The following is an 18,249-nucleotide window of genomic DNA, read 5'->3' as shown; positions in this document are numbered from 1 at the left end:
AGAAGTCACTGAGTCTCCAAGCAATTCTTGGGGCCAGCAACCATTCCCAGTGACACTCTTCAAACCAGTCAGATGGCTGCACTGCTCAGGCCTGGTGATGCCCGGTCATCAAACGCTTGACACTCGGACCTCCGGGTGACCCCTGGCAGAGGTCAGGGGACTAAACTCAGGGGCTCATGCATGCACTCCAGCCCTCTGAGCTATCCCTGGGCCCCTGATTCCATTTTTTGATGCTTTCCCACAAATTTTCTTGCCAAGTTTTCTGCCCATGAACACATATCACCTAATGTGAAAAAAGAATGAACACTGTAAAAAAGCAAATGTGATCATTTTTTTAAAAAATGAACTGAGAAGGCAACTCCATATTTTATTTTATTTGATTTTATTTGCTTTTAGGGTCACACCTGGCGATGCACAGAGGTTACTCCTGGTTCTGCACTCAGGAATTACCCCTGGCGGTGCTCAGGGGACCATATGAGATGCTGGGAATTGAACCCGGGTCGGTCGCATGCAAGGCAACACCCTACCCGCTGTGGTATTGCTCCAGGCCCAGAATGTGATCATTTCTATAATAAAAATGATACAGTATCGATATATGAAAATTTGTATTTGAAATTTTTTTCTTTTAAAATAAGCATTTACCGTTTACCAAAAAAAAAACAAAAACAAAAATTCTTAATCTGTTATTTCAAACTGACTTCAGAAATTATAAGGATTAGCTCTATGCATGAATGGTCTGAAGAACCATCCTCCCGTTGTTCATCGATTTGCTCGAGCGGGTCCAGTAACGTCTTCCATTTTGAGACTTGTTGTTACTGTGTTTGGCATATCGAAATACGCCACGGGGAGCTTGCCAGGCTTCGCCATGCAGGCAAGATACTCTCGGTAGCTTGCCGGCTCTCTGAGAGGAGAGGAGGAATTGAACCCGGCTCGGCCGGGCTGGCTGTGCGCAAGACAAATGCCCTACCCCTGAGCTATCGCTCCAGGCAATACTTTACTTTCAGGGATCATTTCTATAGTATGCATGAATAATCAAGAAAAAAAATTAAACTTTCGTTTCATTAAAAAAAAAATGATAGTGGAGGCTGGAGTGACAGCACAGTGGGGAGGGCGTTTGCCTTGCATGTGGCCGACCCAGGTTCGATTCCCAGCATCCCATATGGTCCCGAGCACCGCCAGGAGTAATAGCTGAGTGCATCAACCAGGAGTAACCCCTGTGCATCGCCGGGTGTGACCCAAGAAGCAAAAAAAAAAAAAAAAAAAAAGATAGAGGGGGCCAGAGAGATCGTACAGCAGATAGGGCGTTTGCTTTGCAAGCAGCCAACCTGGGTTCAATCCCTGGCATCCCATACGGTCCCCTGAGCACCACCAGGAATAATTCCTGAGTGCAGCGCCAGGACTGAACCCCTAAGCATTGCCAGGTGTGACCCCCCCAAAAAAAGGGGGGAGGGGGAGGAGACATAGTTCAGGAGTTAAAGTGTTTGCCTTGCATGAAGGTGACTTCGGTTCAATCCCCAGTACTGCACAGTCCCCAGAACACAGAGCTTGGAGGCTAATCATCAGGAGGCTGAGTAAGTCCCCTTCCCCAAATAAACAGTCATAGAAAAGAGTGTGTGCACGAAGAAACATTAAAAGAAGCTGATTAGAACTGGAAACATCAGGAGAGACCCAGAAGGGTTTACACTTACTTCTCCGAAGTTTATTTTTAATGACTATAAAACATTAAAGATTGAAAACAACTGGCTTGCTCTCCAAGTCCATGCTGCCCCCTCAACACATTATCTATCTCACTGCCTTGTCTCTACATCTCTGCCTTTTCCACTCGAGAGAATCCCATTCTCTCTCCTGAATACGTACTTCCTCTCTCCCCTTAAATCTAAGGAAGTTTTAATAAACGCTATTGGAAAAAAAAACAAAACAAAAACTGAAACAATTTAAACACAAGAAAGACACAGAGAAGGCAAAAACAATGACCCAGACTCACATCAGCTTAGAAACCAATCACGTGCCTTGCATGCGAGAGGGCCTGGGCCCAGCCCCTTGGCAGCACAGCGCGAGATGGGACCCGTGTGCCGGCGAGATGAGCGCCAGGGGCCGGGCCCTGCTGCTCAGGACTCCTGGTGCGAGCCTCACCTGATTCTCCAGAGGTCATCAAAGAGGCCTTGCTCGAGCTGGGGCAGCAGCAGGGCGATAGCCGTCTCGGCGTACATGGAGATGACCCGCTGGCCAGCGCGCAGGGCCGTGTCACGCACAAACTCGTTCTCATCTGCGAGAGCCTGCACACATCGGAGAGGGGTGAGGGGATGCCCCCCCGGTCCCCAGACCCGACGGGGATGGAACTCCCTGAAGAACAGCATGAGGCCCCCGGCCCTCCCAGCCCAAGCAGCAGCGGCAGCGCCTCCCCCGCCCTTCGTGGCCCCAGCATCTGCAGCAGTCGCGGTGCCTACTTTGAGGATACAGGGAATGATGGGCCCCACGTAGGGAGTGAACTTGTCCCCAAAGGTGATGGGCAGGTAGTTGAACATCATGATATAGCCGTCTCGGACGTGCGGGGCGATGTCCACTTTGCTGGCTGTGGCCACGATTTCTGGCATCAGCTTCTCCAACTTCTCCACCCCCAGGCCGGCCATGACCTCAGCCAACCCTGCAGCAGAAGGAGGTAATAAACAAACAGCTGCACCCGAGGCCGCCCCCCAGAGGCCGCTCCCGGTCAGACCCAGGCCTGCTCAAGCCTCACCCTGCGCGGCGCCCGAGCGGTCCACGGAGCTTTGCTCGTAGGTCAGTGTCTCCATCAGCCACGGCAGCAGGTCCTCAAAGCACGACTCCCCCATGCCCTTCACCATGGCGCCCAGGGCCTTTGCAGAGACCGTTCGCACCTGGCAGGAAAACGGGGACCAAGACGGGCCCAGAACTGAGTGACCTGCCAGGAGGCGGGAAGGGGCCCGGGGCAGCCCTCCCTGCACCAGACACCAGAGCAGCTTGTTCGGGTGACGGCAGGGACCTGCTCTCTGGGCCCCAGACTCACCTCAGGGACGGGGTCCAGGAGGGAAGCTTTCAGGCCCGGTGTCACGCTCGGCAGGTAAGGAGCCAAGTCCTGCAACAAGACGGCGGGGCTCAGGCGGGGAAGGAGACGGGCGTGCGCAGCATCTGCTCTGCTGTGGCCTCTGCCTCAACGTTCTGACAAGCAGGGGGGCTCCCAGGCTAGTCTGCAGCGAAGGGAGTAGGGGGGAGCCAGGGCCGCCTGGCCAAGAATGCCCTGGAGCCGGACAGGGGCACTCCCGAGGGAGCAGGGGCCCGACTTCAACGGCTGGAGCGCCACCTGCTCACTGCACGCTCTTCCTCCTCCTGGCCTGCCCCTCCGCCGGGACCAGTGCCTGGCCACCTCCTAGAACCCAGGGCCTTAGTTCGTGTGCTCTCTTCTCCGAACTGCATTATCATTTTCTGCTTCTTCACCTGAAAGTGTTTGTCTTTTTCCTTTCCTTTCCTGTTTGTTTTAGAGCCACACCAGCAGTCCTCAGGCCTTACTCCTGGCTCTACACCCAGGTGGGCACAGGGGGGATCCCAGAGGCGCTCGGACGAAGCGGGGTTGGCCGTGTGCAAGCCAAGCCACACCCAAGCCGTACTATCTCTCCAACCCTAAGAGTCAACTGCACTGCAACTTGGAAATAAATTTATTATATGAACATAAGAGCTTAAATGCAATAAGAACATTTTTAATCAGGCCTTCTGTGTTGAGGAATTGTGGAGATTCGATTCCCCGGCTCCCCAAAGAGGAAGATACAGTTTGGAGGACTGACGGAACTTTTTCACTTCATCTCTTTTGCCTGAAGTCTCAAAGCAGAGACATAGCGGAGAGAGATCATCCCTATCAGCAACAGGACTGCAAGCTACAGGGCAAAAATTCACCTCCCACTGAGGCAGACTAGGGGAGAGGGGGAGGGGGCCAGGGGTGTGGGCTGGTGGAGGGAATGGACACTGGTGAAGGGACAGGTGTCGAGACACTGTATGACTGAAGCTCAACCGTGAGGAACTAATTCCAGTGACTGAAATTGTTTTTTCTTTAAGTACATTTTAAAAAATGAGATGATAACTAAACAAAGTAAAATCTCTCAAACAAGCCAGCTAAATTCCTTCGAAGGGTACGGGTGTGACTGCTTGTATCCCCAACTCTCCTGAAGGTCAAAGGTTGGCTTCCTCTGCTCCAGGCTGTGACGAGGCACCTGGGCATCGAGCTGGGAAGGGCCAGAGCCACCGGTCTGCCTATTTCTATCCTCCTTCCCCCCAGAGATGACACCCCACCCCCCACACCCCCTGCCAGGGCCCACCTCCAAGCCCACCAGTCACCCCCGCTGCTACCTTCTGGTCGGTCAGGGAATACATGTTGCCGATGATCTGGGCTGCCATCTTCCGAGTGTCTGTGGACCGGTCCTGGAAGGCTCTCTGGACGATGGGCATGATGAGGGCCAGGGATGGGGCATCAATGAAGTGGACAAACTTGGTGTCCAGCAGGGTCTGCAAACACTTCTGGGTCTTTCGGGAGGGGTCTGTCAGGGCATCCAGCAGGACCGGGGCGATGGCTGCGTGTCCAGACAGGAGAAAAGCTGGTTTGCACAAAGTCTACGAGACTGCAAAGCTGCCGGGTCCGCAGTGAGGCTAGTGACGCTAAGGAGAAGCGAGGTGGGGAGTCGCCCAAGGGGGGGCGGCTCAGTCAGGGGCAGTCAGGGCTCGGGTCAGGCAGCAGCTATCAGGCTGGGACGAGGGGGGCCTCCTCGTAAGAGCTCCTCACGCACCGCGGCCCCAGTTCCAGTCCGCAACCCGACAGGCTTCATGGGAGAACCGTTCGGAAAGCCCAAATGCCCTTGCAGTAGCAGGGAGAGCACAGCCCACAGTGCTCAGAGGGGCCGAGACCAGGTGAGAATGAGCTCGCAGCCATCAGCGCGGTGCACAGAAGCGTCCGAGAGAGCTCCTCGCTTCTGTTTCCCACCAGCTGGGGAATTCAACTGCTGCGAAGACCACAGGCGGCAATCAATTTTTCCCCCTTTTTCAGATCTTTGGTGGGGTCAGAGAGGGCACTACAGCAGGTAGGGCACTTGCCTGGCATGCAGTTGACTTGGGTTCAATCCCTGGCCTCCCTTATGGTCCCCCAGCCCGGCCAGGAGTGTCCTGAGTGCAGAGCCAAGAGCAGCATTCCCTCCCTTCCAGGTGTGGCCCAAAAAGGAGAGAAAAATGAACCTGCACACGTGATCAGGGGCTATTCCTGGCTCCATGCTCAGGAGTGACCCCTGGAGGTGTTCAGGGGACCCCATGTGGAACTGGGGCCAGTGGTACACAAGGCAAGCGCCTGAACCCATGTCCCACCTCTCTAACCCTGGTACGCAATTTTTAAAAGGACAAAGAATACGAACAGGCAGTTCTCCGAAGGAGATTCTTAAATGGCCAGAAAGCCCATGAAGACAAGCTCAACGTCAAGACACGTCAGGGAAATGCAAATCAAAAGCCCAGTTAGATGCCATTTCACACCCACAACAGCAACAACCAAAAACATACACGAGAACAGTATAAGCAACTGGCGCCCTCACACACTGCGGAAGGAAGCACCAAATGGCACAGTCACTGTGAGAACAGGCAAGTTAACAGTTCAGGGCCGGGGAGTAGGCGAGAATCATGAAATCAGACCTCTGACTGGAGAGAACTCAAAGGGGTTTAGGGGGACTGCAGAGACCTTGCAGTGCCGGGAGTCGGTGGGGGAAGGCAGGTGGAGGGCGCTCACCTGGTGCTAGCCAGGGTCCATCAGTGGGGGGTGACGATGAGCAAACAATCGTGGCGGTGGGGTTTTTTGGCTGTTCCTAGTTTGGGGGCCACACCCAACTGTGCCAAGGGGCTGCAACCAGCTGGCTCTTGGGTTCAGGAGACCCTTTTGTGTTGGGAATTGGACCCAGGGCCTCGCAGGCGCAAGGTAAGTACTCTACCCCCAGCTTACATCCCCAGCCACCACAGATGGGGCTTCTGTTCAGGGTGATGAAAATACCCTAGAGGGGCCAGGGCCACAGTATGGTGGGGAGGGCATTTGCCTTCCATGCGGCCAAGTAGGTTCGATCCCCAGCCACCCATGGTCCGAGCACCACCAGGAGCGACTTCGGAGTGCAGAGCCAGGAGTAAGCCCTGATCACTGCTGGTTGTGACCCAAAGAACAGGGAAAAAAAAAACCCTAGAACTAGATTTACATAATTGATGCCTAATTTTATGATTTTGCTAAAAACATTAAATTGTACTATCTGTGCTATGGTGCAAATAATGAACCAAAATTTCTGCACGCAAGGCAGATGCTTTCCCACTGAGCCACAGCCCGGGCCCTACCTTGTACATTTCTTTGCAAAACAGTATCGTCCCTTACTTATGAAAGAGTTCCCTGAAATCTTTGTCTTGGGGGTTTAAGGCAACCTCTTTATTGATTTTTTTTGCAGTGCCAGAGATTGAACCCAGGGCTTCACACATGCAAGGCAAGCGTATACCACTAGGTCACATCTCCATCTTAAACGGCAGAGATTTTTACATTTTTAAAAAACAACTTTCCTGGGGCTGGAGAGATAGCACAGCGGGAGGGTGTTTGCCTTGCATGCGGCTGACCCAGGTTCGATTCCCAGCATCCCATATGGTCCCCTGAGAACCACCAGGAGTAACTCCTGAGTGCAGAGCCAGAAGTAACCCCTGTGGATCGCCAGGTGTGACCCAAAAAGAAAAAAAAAACCGACTTTCCTGGGACCGGAGAGATAGCACAGCGGGTAGGGCGTTTGCCTTGCATGCAGCCGACCCGGGTTTGATTCCCAGCCTCCCATATGGTCCTCTGAGCACCGCCAGGAGTAATTCCTGAGTGCAGAGTCAGGAGGAACCCCGGGTGTGACTCCCCGTAAAAAAAAGAAAAAAAAATTTCCTGCTAAATGGTTTCTCAGTTTTAAAACAAATGTCCCAGGCTGGATTCTTAAAAGGAAGCTTTCATTCGACAGGAATGTGATTGTTCGGGGCTTCTGAATTGCCTCAGGCTGCTGAACACTGTAAAACAACCATAAGATCCAAGTACTCTAGGCGCCAGAGGAACTGCAGGGCAGGCAGGGCGCTGGCAATACACACGGCTGACCTGACTGGGCCCCCAGCACCACATAAGGTTGAATCCATGAATACCGCCAGGAGTGATCCCTGAGCACTGTCGTATGGGTTCCCTACCCCCGGCTCCCAATCCCCCAAACCAAGACAAGGGAAAAGGTCTTCCCAGACGTAGAGGCAATTTCAACGGGACGACAGTCACCCTCAGATGCAGCGAGCGCTGCACTGCCAGGGCTGTTGGGGGACATACCCAGGATCTCGGGGTTCCGGATGACAGAGCCGATCTGCCTGAGTGCCTGCTGTCCAGCCTTCTGCACCTTGACGTGGGAGTCGGTCAGCACCTCCGTCAGCTTGGGCACGATGTTGGGCAGGCAGGACGAGAGCTGCTTAGGCGCACAGTAGGCCATGGCCCCGAGCAGCTCCACGGAGCCTGCAGAGGGCAGACACAGCACAGCATGGGCTCACGGAGCTCCCCCCACCCCCCGAGCCGGAACAACTCGGCTTCCGTCTGGCTTTCCCAATCAGGTTTCCAGGTAAGAATGAGTTTTTACTGAGTGTCCTAATGGCAGGAAAGCGCTGACGTCCCTGTGTGCCACAGACCGGGGCAAGCCCTGGGCTTTTCCGACTGAGAGGCAGGCCTGGCCTTTGCGTGACAGCGCCGGAACTGGGGGAGGACCGAGGCTCCAGGCCGACTCGGGGCTTCATCCCGGACTGTGAAGCACAACCCAGGGTAGGGCCCATGGCTGGGCTGAGAGAGGGAAAGGAGCGGCCTTACCAGCTTTGGTCCTCCAGGATTCCTCCTCCAGGGCAGCCAGCAGAGAGGGGAGCACCAGCTTCACCCCATGGGCACTCAGGTTGCTCATCACAGCCTTGGCACAGTCATCTGCAGCCTCAAGGGAGGAGGAAAGACCTTTGTTCAGGGGCTATCACCGAACCACCAGGGTCAAGGCCGGACCCTTGGCTCCCGGGCTCCCCGGGAACAGACTCCTGCGGGGACCCTTCCAGGCGAGAGCCCTGGCCGGCAGCTTCACACTTACCTCACGCACGTACTGGTTCCCATCCCCAAAGCAGAGGAGCAGGTGCGGCAGCACGTGGACCACATAAGGCTCGAACAGCTTCCCCAGCATGGTGCAGAGCATCTCGAAGGCAAAGAGGGCGCCTGGGGGTGGGGGGGAGAATGGAAAAGAAGTCCTCTGGACGCAGCTGCAGGGCAGCCCCGCAACCTGGAAAGCAGTGACTGCAACAACAGGGAGCAGAACCACCGCCCCCCCCCCCCCCCACACACACACCTCCCCGGGTCTGGGCCGTGGCTGAGCAGAGAGGCAGGCAGGGAGCCACCCCATCGCTCTGGGCACGAACAGAGCCACAACTTCCTCTAACACTCGGACTGAAAATGCCCAGCATGTACCCGATGGGATGGATCCCATAGGGATCAGCTGCTGCCTCGGACATGTGGACACACACATATGCACACACACATACACAGACACACACGTGCAGGCACCGTGCTGGCTGGAGAAGGCAAGGCCCCGGACACATGGACACACACAGAGACACACAGAGACACACTCAGACACATACACATACACACAGGCACACAGATACAGACACATCCAGATACATACACATACGCACATACATAGATACAGGCACACGGACAGACACAGACACACACGCACACTCAGACACAGACACATACACACAGATACATACACATAGTAACACACATATATACTCAAACACATACACATACACACAGACACACACACGCACACATGCACGGGCACTGTGCTGGCTGGAGAAGGCCAGGCCCTAGATCCCAGCCTCGGGCCACAGTGGGGACGGAATCTGCGGATTCTCTGCGCTGAGGGGCTCACCCTCTCGCCGCCGGAAGTTCTTCTTGTCCTGGATGGCGTCAGTCAGCGCTGCCATCATCTCCTGCTGCTTCAGTGAGAGGATGCCCAGGCCCTTCACCAGGCCCGCCAGTCCGTAGGCGGCCCCCTTGCGCTCGGCGTACTTGTCTGACTCCAGCAGCTGCTGCATCAGTCTCTGGATCATCCCGCCCGCGTCCTCCTTGATGGCCGGCACCAGCGGCGGCAGGCAGCTGGCCACGGACTCCTGCACCTGTGGGGGCAAAGGCTCAGCAAGCTCGCTCAGTCCTGCCCAGCGCCTCCCCTCTGGCGGGCCTCGGTCCTCCCTGCCACTGCTGTCACCCAACCTCCGAGGTTGGGCTTCCTCGGCTCTGGGCGCACCCACTGCATCTGGGTCATGAGAGTAGCAGAACACAGAGCTTTGGCCTAGTAAGGCAGGAGAAACTCCAGGAGATTAAGCCCACTCCCAGAGAAAGACCCAGAAAGACGCATCTGCCGAGTCTCCATACAGTGACCCACATCTCTCTGTGTCCACCTCGTCAGTCGTGGGGAAACCCGCCGGCCAGCCAGAACGAGTGGTGCCCAGGCCTGGCCACAGCACAGAGGCCCAGCTGAGAGCAGCAAAGCATCACACCCAGTCAGGACCCTGGCAGACTGGGCTTCCTGCCCACTTCACTTGGCCACAACTCTGTCAACCGTATTTGACGAGGATATTCTATAGGGGTGCAAAATGCGGTTCAGAGAAATAAGCACACGTGCTGATCAGAAAGAGACAACGACGAGAGACTAAGAGACAGCGCTTGCTCTGCAGGTGCGGGACCCTGGCTACATTTCTGGCACCATCCGGCACTGCCAGTGCAGTCCTGGAGACCCCCAGGTACTACCAGGCCTGGCCTGGGAGGCCCCCCAGCACCGAGCAGCCTGAGGAATGCTGCATCCAGGGCCCAAACATTCAACTGCCCAGTCTCACTGGTCAACCATCTCTGAGTGTCCCCACCCCCATGCTTCGAGTAATACTCAAGACCCCATTCCCCAGCAAAACACACCCCTGCATACAGGCTTACAAGCTACGGGGAAAGGTGCCAGTGGACACGCAGGGTCCTCAGAGGGACCCGACAGGGAGGGAGTGTCGCTCCTTCCCTCCCAGCTGACGCTCAGCACAGGAGAAGACAAGCAGGGGCCAGAGACAGCTCCAGTCAGGGGCCACGCCTAGCATGCACCTGACCAGGGCTCGATTCCTGGCCCCACACGGACCTGCAAGCATCTTTCGGTACAGCCCGGGAGGCCCCCAGCACCCACCCCCTGCCCCTCAGGGCCCTCACAGCCAGTCTGCCGAGAATCGCCTGGACCTGCAAGTCTCCCAGGGAGGGCGTCAACCCGCACCCCACTGCAAAGAGCATTCGGAGGAAATAAAGGAAACTCCAGGCACCCACTGAAGCAAAGTGACTTCCTCCCCAGAGACCCCTGCGCATACACCAGGCCGCCCAGAGAGGACAACTTCAGAGCTCCAGCTCTGCCCTGACAGCCTCCAGCCAGTGCGAATCAGCTGCCACTACCCTGGAGGGGACTGACACCAGGCGGCAGGTACCTGCTGGGAGGGGGTGGAGAGGGCTGCAATGAGCTTGGCGACGATAGGCTTCACTTTGGGGTCACTCTTGTCCAAGTGCTTGGCCAGAGAGCCCATCAGGACCACCACGCTCTGCCGCACGGCATCGTAGCTGGCGTCGTTGGGTGCATTCTTCAGGAACTCCTCAAACACCGGCAGCAGCGAGTTCACGTTCTCCTGCAAAGCCACGTGCCCCAGAGCACCCCCGTCAGCCCACTGGCCGTGTCCGGGGAGTCTCTGCCCAAGAACAGCCCCAGATCTGGCTCTGCGTCCGACATCCTGTTGGGCCAGCCAGCAACGAACGCCAAAGGGTTTCCCAGTTTCCTGGCTGGAACGCAGCAGACTTACGAGAACTTTACAGCCTCCTGGCTCAAGAGGACTGCAAATGGATCAAGAGGACTACAAATGGAATTTTCCGGGGGGGGGGGGGGGCTGAGGCCGTGCAGGGTTCCTGGCACTCACCCTCCCTGCACCTCGCCCTCCCTCATCCTCCTTGCCTCCCGCTACCATAGCCCAGTCCTCTCCGCCCGGCCTACACCCCTCTCCAGAGACGGCTCTTACCTTTCCATGGATGTTAAGTGTTGCAAGAGCTGCATCTAACATGCATTTCCGGACGTCTGGGTTTCGATCATTGAGGGCATCAGGGACAAAAAACTGAAAGAGGGGCTTCACTTGAGAACTGTCCAAACACTGGGAGAGCTTGTTCAAGGCCAGAGCCAAGCCGCACCTGAAAAAGAAGTGGGGGCATGTCAGGGGGCCAGGGGCAGCGGGGGCCCCTCTGTGAGCCAGTTCTCTCCCACCTGTCTATGGGAGAGGGCCAATAGCAAACAGCATCCCGGGGCAACAGCAGGGTGATCGCTGAACAGTCTGCATAGGTGGAGCTGCCCTCCGGTCAAATGCCTGAGTTTAACCCCTGTCAGATGGGAGAGGCGCTGGGAGGCGGACACCCCCACCGAAGGCTGAGCACTGTGATCCCACCTGACTACAGTAAGAAGCCCCTAGTCCCAAGACCTCTGGGGCAGCACAGGATAGAGCCAAGGACACCCCTGCCCATCGGCACAGGCCACCCGTGCGGGCGGCACTTGGGCTCCGACGGGAGCCGTGCCCTCCCCCCAGCCCATGCTGCTGTCCTACCTGGCTTCCCACTGATCCGGAGGCGATTCCGAGATGACTCGTCCCAGAGCATCCAGCACCGGCGGCGGACGCTGCAACAGACAGGCCGGGTCAGTGCCGCCCGGGGCCCTCCCCGGGGAACCCAGGCAGGCGGGCGGGCGCCTGAGTGGGGCAGTGGGGCTGGGAAGGGACTCACGTAGAGCTTCTCCTGGTAGATCTCCATGAGTCTGCCCATGACCTCGGCGGCCTGCCGCTGGTAACGGGCCACGGCCTGTGAGAGGGCCTCGGCCCCGGCCTGCCTCACGGCCGCCTCGTGATAAATGACGTCGTCGATCAGCAGCGAGCAGAGGTCAGGCTGCAGACTGAGGCCCATGGTGGACCAGAGCCTGCGGCAGACGGGGGGCAAGGGCCGCCAGTCAGGACCACCGCCACCACCCAGCCCCGCTCGTGCTGACTCCCCGTCCCAAGGCAGGAGGAACCAGGCACAAGAACCCACCTCTCGGCCAGCTTCTGGATCTCCTCCTCCTTGTCGAACCTGACCACCCAGAGCCGCCGCAGAAGGTTCAGGCCGTTCTTCTCATCCGTATCAGGCACTGGCAATACCATGTGGAGTTCCATCAGCCCCTGGGAGGGGTGGGATCGGGGCTTGAGGCTCAGGCTTCCCTGGGGGCCTCCAGCCAGCCTCCGGCCTCCTCTGGACTTGTGGGGTGCACGGGAGGGCCTCAGCACTCAAGGGGAAAATAAACTCGATCGCCTACAGCCCGTCACATTTCAGCTGTTCGGTAGCTGCAGCGGCCAAGAGCAATCGCACTGGACAGCACAGGTGTGGAACCTAGCTATCCCTTCTCATCGAGTCCCCCTGGCCAGCGCTGGCCTTGGGAGCGCTGTGCATCCACTAGCTTCTCAGTCTCCTCTGTGAAAGAACGGTACGTAGTGGCAGGAAGTGTTTCATGTAAAATTAAAACCTGACCTCGGGGCCAGCCAGAGAGTACAGCGGGCAGGGCACGTGTGCCTTGCTCACGCCTGACCTAAATTCACTCCCCAGCACCCCATAAGGTCTCCCAAACACCACCCGGAATGATTCCTGAGCAGAGAGGCTGGAGCCAGCGCTGAGCATTACCAAGTGTAGCTCAAGAAAAAAAGGAAAAACACAATCCTGACCATATGGGATCCCGGGTCGACCGCGTGTAAGGTAAACACCCTACCCGCTGTCCTGTCACTCCAGCCCGACTCCCAGAACACTTGACCCAACTCAGAAACCGTTCATGCAGGGAGTCTATTTCCCAGGAGAGCCGGGCAGGGAGAAACCGGCGCTCGGCCCTTACCTGGGCGCTCTTGCCCGCCCTCAGGGGATGGTGTGGCTGTGCAGCAGGGTCACTGCCCTCCGCACCGCCTCAGGCCAGGGAGACTAAGGTACAGGGGTTAAGGTGCGATGCCTTATGCACGCCCAAACTTGGCTTGATTCCTGGTATTACTGGCCCCCTCCATAAAGACCCCCAAGTACTCCAAGTACATACCCCAAGGCCTGGGTACAGCGGGACCTGAGCGGCACTGCATCCCCAGGCCCTGATACGGAACCACCCCGGCTGGCCGAGAACGGCCAGGAGCGGCCCCTACAGTCCAAGCTCTGCTTAGGATCCATCCCACCACCAAATAACCCTAAGCTCTGAGGGACACAGGTGGAACTTCACACAAAGGACAGTCCCCTTTACTGGCTTCTTCTCTGAGATCCCCCAAGAAAACTTGGGGAAGTTTTCCACCACCAAGAGCAGGAGACTGCAGACAGGCACTTGGGAGCGACTGGCTTGCCCCCTGAAGAGATCCTTTTGTGTTCTGTTGTGAAGCAAAGTAGTTTCTAAGGATGGAACTCACGTAGAAAGGCACGGGGAGAGTGAGAAAGAATACACGTTCAGGAGAGAACAGAGGCTCCTCCAGAGTGGAAAAAGCAAGCAAAGAAACAGAGAGGCAAGCACAAGGCACGTTCCAGGGAGAGCGTGTGCGTGAAGAGCAAACCTCTCTAAAGGACACTCCAACCGCACCAAGTGAAGGCAAAAGGGTGGGGGGTGGGCACGGGGGCGGAGGGGGCAGCCCTACGTGGCGTCTGTCTCTGAATGTGCCAAGACCCACAGTTCATTCGAGAGAGGTGACACGGCCAGACGGAAGAGTGCTGAGCAGAGCTGGGCCTCACAACACATCTGCTGCTGCAGTGCCTCTGCTCCTGGTCTCCGGGACACACCCGGGCACGGGGGCGTCTCCTCCCCGATGGAAGGGGCATCTGAGTCCCCTACAAGCGGAGCAGCAGGGCCACCGTGGCGAGCCTACAGGGAGCGGGCACGTACCCGGAGTGCAGTATCCCGCACGCTGGCACACGGGGACTGCAAGGCACCGAGCAGCACGTCCACTTCCTCCTGCTCCGCGAAGGCACAGCCGTCCTTGCCGCTGCTGCTGGCACACAGGGTGGTCAGCGTGTCGGAGGCCAGGACCTGCCAAGGACACGGCTCCTCTGAGCTCGGCTTGGCCAGGGCCTTCCAAGTCAGGCCGGACAGGGCTTGGGGCGCAGGGCCCCCAGACCCACTAAGGTGGAGACCCCAGGGGCAGGTGGGGGGTGGGGACGGGGACGGAGGGGGGCAGACCTACGTGGCGTCTGTCCCTGAATGTGACAGACGAGCGAAAGGGCCCTGCAGAGCCGAGAGCCAAGAGCACCCACGCTGGTGCTCCTGCCCAAGGGCACGGAGAGAACGAGGCCCCCAGTCCCACGCTGGGGCCTGCGGTCAGGGTCAAGGAACAGGGGCGGGGGGGGGGGGGTCAGTGACAGCCCCTGGAAGGCAGCTCACCTGCAGGCGCGGCGAGCTGGTGCCAATCACCCAGGCCAGGAGGCGCAGCATGGCCACGCGCGGCAGCAGCTCAGGGCCATTCTGGGAGGGGAGAGCAGGAGGTTCTCAGCAGCAGGGAATGCGAGCCCACTGTCGACAGCCTGGCCTGAACACTCTGATCCTGATCCCGCCTCCACCCCCCTCCCCCCTATGCTGCCAGTCTGAGCATTGACCAGTGTGGCCCAAAGACAAAACAAAAGCCAAGAAAAGCCAATCCGTGGCCTTCTCTGGCCAGGCCCTCCAGACACAGGATGCTTCGCGGGGTCTTGTCAGCACCCGGCCGGCAGCATCTGGGCTCTCTTCGCCCACGGCCACTGCCCCACGCCCGTCAGAACTGTCAGGGCCCCAGGGAGTGCGGGACGCCCTATGCACCTCGTCCACTCGGCCAGGCACGCTGCTGGGGGCGGCCCTGAGCTGGGCGTGGACAGTGAGGATCTGCAGGATCTGGGCCATGCGCTCCTCCTCCTCCTCGCTGTGGTGGGGCATCTCGGTCAGTACCATCTTCAGAAACGGGAAGACCAAGGAGAAGGCTGGTGCCGACAGGGGAGCCGCATCTGCGAGAACACGAGACAGACGTGAGCCTCCAGGCAGGAGCCAAGGCCCAAGGCCTTTCTGGACCTCAGATGCAGCTGCTCCCTGCGGCGGCAGCTCCAGAGTGCGCAGGGCCGACCAGACCGTGGTCAGGGTGCTCGCCTTGCCTGTGGCTGAGCCTCACAGGCCCCCAGCATGCCTCGAGGGGTCACTCCTGAACACAGAGCCAGAAACAGGCCCTGAGCTATTTGTGGCCCCCAAACCACCAGAACTAACCACAAAAAGGTTCCTGGGTCTAAACCTTCATTGGCGGTTCCCGGGATTCCCAGAATACTTTTTTTCTTTTGGGTCACCTGGCAATGCTCAGGGGTTACTCCTGGCTCTGCACTCAGGAATTACTCCTGGTGGTGCTTGGGGGACCATATGGGATGGTGGGAATCGAACCCGGGTCAACCGCATGAAAGATAAACGCCCTTCCCGCTGTGCTATCGCTCCAGCCCAACCTGACCCAACTCAGAAACCGTTCTTGCGGGCGAGTCTATTTCCCAGGAGAGCAGGCCAGGGAGAAACCGGCGCTCGGCCCTTACCTGGGTCGCTCTTGCCTGCCCTGCAGGGGATGGTGTGGCTGTGCAGCAGGGTCACTGCCCTCCGCACCGCCACTGACAGCTCTTCCTGGCACCAGGACTTGTCCAGGGCACACTCTGGCTTCAGCAGACGCAGAGTCACGTGGCTCACCAAAACGCCTGTGTCCGAGAGAGGGGAACCGGGGGAACAATCCACTGAGACGAAGAATCCAGCCCACAGCAGGCACCGGGGCAGAGGCCTCTGGCCTCAGGGAAACCCACTCTGGGTGCCGGCCTCCAAGTCCTCCACCTCACTGAGCACATCTCTGGGTAGAAAGTACAAGTGCCCCAGGGAGAAGGTGGGGGCCTCCTTGGGGAGGGCTGTGCACCCACCCTAGGAGAAGCTCTCTTGGGAGCTCCCACCTTCCGTGCAATGAGCCAGTGGCCAGGTCACACTTCCGGCAGGTTCTAGAACATACGCTCAATTCTGCCCCTACCCCTGGGAACATGCCTTTAGACCAGAATGCTTGCTTAGAGCTGCTCAACAATGCAAAAGGCAAAGTCTCTCCAAGCCCCAGTCAACTCTACCTGACCTGTTTCTCCCCCACCCACAGGAAGGCAAAGTCCTCACTGGCCAAGTGCACCGATGGCCAGCGCATCCTCACTGCACCGGGACGGCCTGGAACCATTTCCAGACCCATCCAGGTTTCCTCAGTCTCAAGACCTGCCAGAAAGCTCGCCGGGACTAGCTCGTGGCTGGCCCTCGGGGGCACGGCAAGGGCCTCAGGGAGGAAGGCGGCCCTCCAAGGCCGAGGGATCCCAGGCTTCTACACACAGACACATGAGTCGGCTGCCCAGACCCCGGGTGCAGCACCCTGACCACCTCCTGGCCCACCCTGGGCCGTACCCACAGCAGGCAAATAAAGACCAACCCAAAGCCTTGAGCCGAGGGGGCATGACACAGGCAGCCAAGGACAGGAAAGGGTTCCTGATCCGGGGAGCAGCCAGGGGAGACTTCAGCAAGGGCAGGAAAGAGTCGACCAGGACAGGGATATACTGGGTCAGGCCGGACGGGTTCTTGGCCAGGACGGTGTCCAGCAGTCCGAGTGCTGCCTCCAGCTCCCCGTCCAGCTGCAAGCAGAGCGGAGGGTCAGGGCCGGGTCTACGGGCCCCCGGGGAGCAGGTGTGGCCGCCCCGCTCCGCCCACCTCCTGCAGCCGCCTCCGGATCTGCGCCTCCTTGTCCAGCTGGGCCTGCAGCATCTCCTTCTGCTTGCTCGTCAGCTGCACCTCCTCCTTGATGCCCTTCTTCTTCTTGATCTCCTGAGGGCGACGGGCAGAGCCATTTGGTCTCCCAACGCTCTCGCCCGTCCTCCCTCCCAGAGGATGGTGAGCTCAGATCAGCCACAGGCACCGCACCAGCACCAGGCGGGTGGAAGACGGGCCCCAAGCCCGGTGACCCGCTGCCACCCACAGCCTGCAGCCACCTGGCACTTCCAGACGAAAACGAGAGGAGAAACGAGATTTCTCACTGGATTATCTCTGACAAAGGCAACGAGGGTCCTGAGGTGTTAGACCCCCCGCAAAAAAAGTCTCTCCGTGGGGCTGGGGAGGTGATGCAAAGAACTAGAGCACGTGCTCTGCAAGCAGAAATCCGAATTTTGTCCCCAGTACCACACTGCATGGTGCCACAAGGACCGCGGGGCATGACCCCAAGCACCACAGAGGAAAACCAAAAGATCAAGTTCCTTGAGGACAAAGGAACAGTACAGTGGGCAAGGCGCTTTGCCTTGCAATGGCCAACCCAGGTTCCATGCCCAGCGGCCCCTGTGGCCCAGTGAACAGCACCAGGAAGTGATCCCGGAATGTAGACAGGAGCAGCCCTGGAGGATCGCCGGGTACAGCCCCCACCGCCGCAAAAGAAAGATCAAGCTCCCGCCTTCTCGGGTATAGAGCAGACGGGTAAACACGGTGTGGGGCTTGACAAGCACTACGACGGGTCAAGAGGGCCGCTGCGGAGCTGGAGGGCGGCGCCTTTCAAGACTGCAGGGAAGAGCAACGGCAGACACAGCAAGGGCCTCGAGCGCGGATAAGCTGGGGGGCGGTGCGGAGGAGGTGGCTAAGCGCTGCTGGACCCACGTGCTCCCTTGGAGTGGGGGAGCAGGACGCTCTGGAGAAAGGGCAGGAGAGCCGAGGGAACCAGACGGCCGGGCCTGGCCTCAGGTGCGGCACACATAGTGGCCAGCCGGCAGCCACCTCTGCGTGACACCGCCCGGACGCACCTCCTTGAGCTCCAGCTCGATGATCTGCTCCTTGAAGGAGTACGCTTTGTTCTCCCGCTTCATGTTGGCCTTCTTGATACTGTCCTGCTGGGCACTGCAACACCAGAGCACGTGATCAGCCCTTCAGTGCCCCGCTGGGCACCAACCCTCAGCTGGCCTGTACACGGTCCGCCCGGGGAACATGCTAGAGCCTCCCTGCCCCCAGCCAGGGCCTCGCAGGTGCCTGGAAGAGAGAGCACTGGCACGATGGATGCCTCAGCCATTTCCTTGGCTCTTCACAAGCACCCTGCAAAGGGCACGCGGCTTCCAGG

General features: G+C 58.4%; 1 protein-coding gene across 1 annotated transcript in view; it reads right to left on the bottom strand.

Moving 5' to 3' along the window:
• GCN1 (GCN1 activator of EIF2AK4) overlaps positions 1-18,249 on the bottom strand; it is a 54,811-nt gene that overhangs the window by 13,373 nt on the left and 23,189 nt on the right. Inside the window, exons 22-42 of the mRNA XM_056131005.1 lie at positions 17,939-18,032; positions 16,866-16,979; positions 16,591-16,789; positions 15,683-15,838; positions 14,937-15,118; positions 14,526-14,606; positions 14,031-14,174; positions 12,188-12,315; positions 11,888-12,077; positions 11,713-11,783; positions 11,140-11,305; positions 10,561-10,755; positions 8,979-9,225; positions 8,139-8,260; positions 7,877-7,991; positions 7,352-7,531; positions 4,357-4,577; positions 3,026-3,094; positions 2,738-2,876; positions 2,448-2,644; positions 2,134-2,276 (exon numbers count right to left, since the gene is read on the bottom strand). Coding sequence (XP_055986980.1) covers positions 2,134-2,276; positions 2,448-2,644; positions 2,738-2,876; positions 3,026-3,094; positions 4,357-4,577; positions 7,352-7,531; positions 7,877-7,991; positions 8,139-8,260; positions 8,979-9,225; positions 10,561-10,755; positions 11,140-11,305; positions 11,713-11,783; positions 11,888-12,077; positions 12,188-12,315; positions 14,031-14,174; positions 14,526-14,606; positions 14,937-15,118; positions 15,683-15,838; positions 16,591-16,789; positions 16,866-16,979; positions 17,939-18,032 — 3,153 coding nt within the window. The remainder of the gene's footprint in view (positions 1-2,133; positions 2,277-2,447; positions 2,645-2,737; positions 2,877-3,025; positions 3,095-4,356; positions 4,578-7,351; positions 7,532-7,876; positions 7,992-8,138; positions 8,261-8,978; positions 9,226-10,560; positions 10,756-11,139; positions 11,306-11,712; positions 11,784-11,887; positions 12,078-12,187; positions 12,316-14,030; positions 14,175-14,525; positions 14,607-14,936; positions 15,119-15,682; positions 15,839-16,590; positions 16,790-16,865; positions 16,980-17,938; positions 18,033-18,249) is intronic.

This window comes from Sorex fumeus, unplaced genomic scaffold (genome assembly GCF_029834395.1).
Source record: "Sorex fumeus unplaced genomic scaffold, SorFum_2.1 ptg000083l, whole genome shotgun sequence".
Lineage (NCBI taxonomy): Eukaryota > Metazoa > Chordata > Mammalia > Eulipotyphla > Soricidae > Sorex > Sorex fumeus.
Note: the sequence above shows the minus strand (reverse complement) of the source record. Positions and strands in the feature narration are given on the sequence as shown.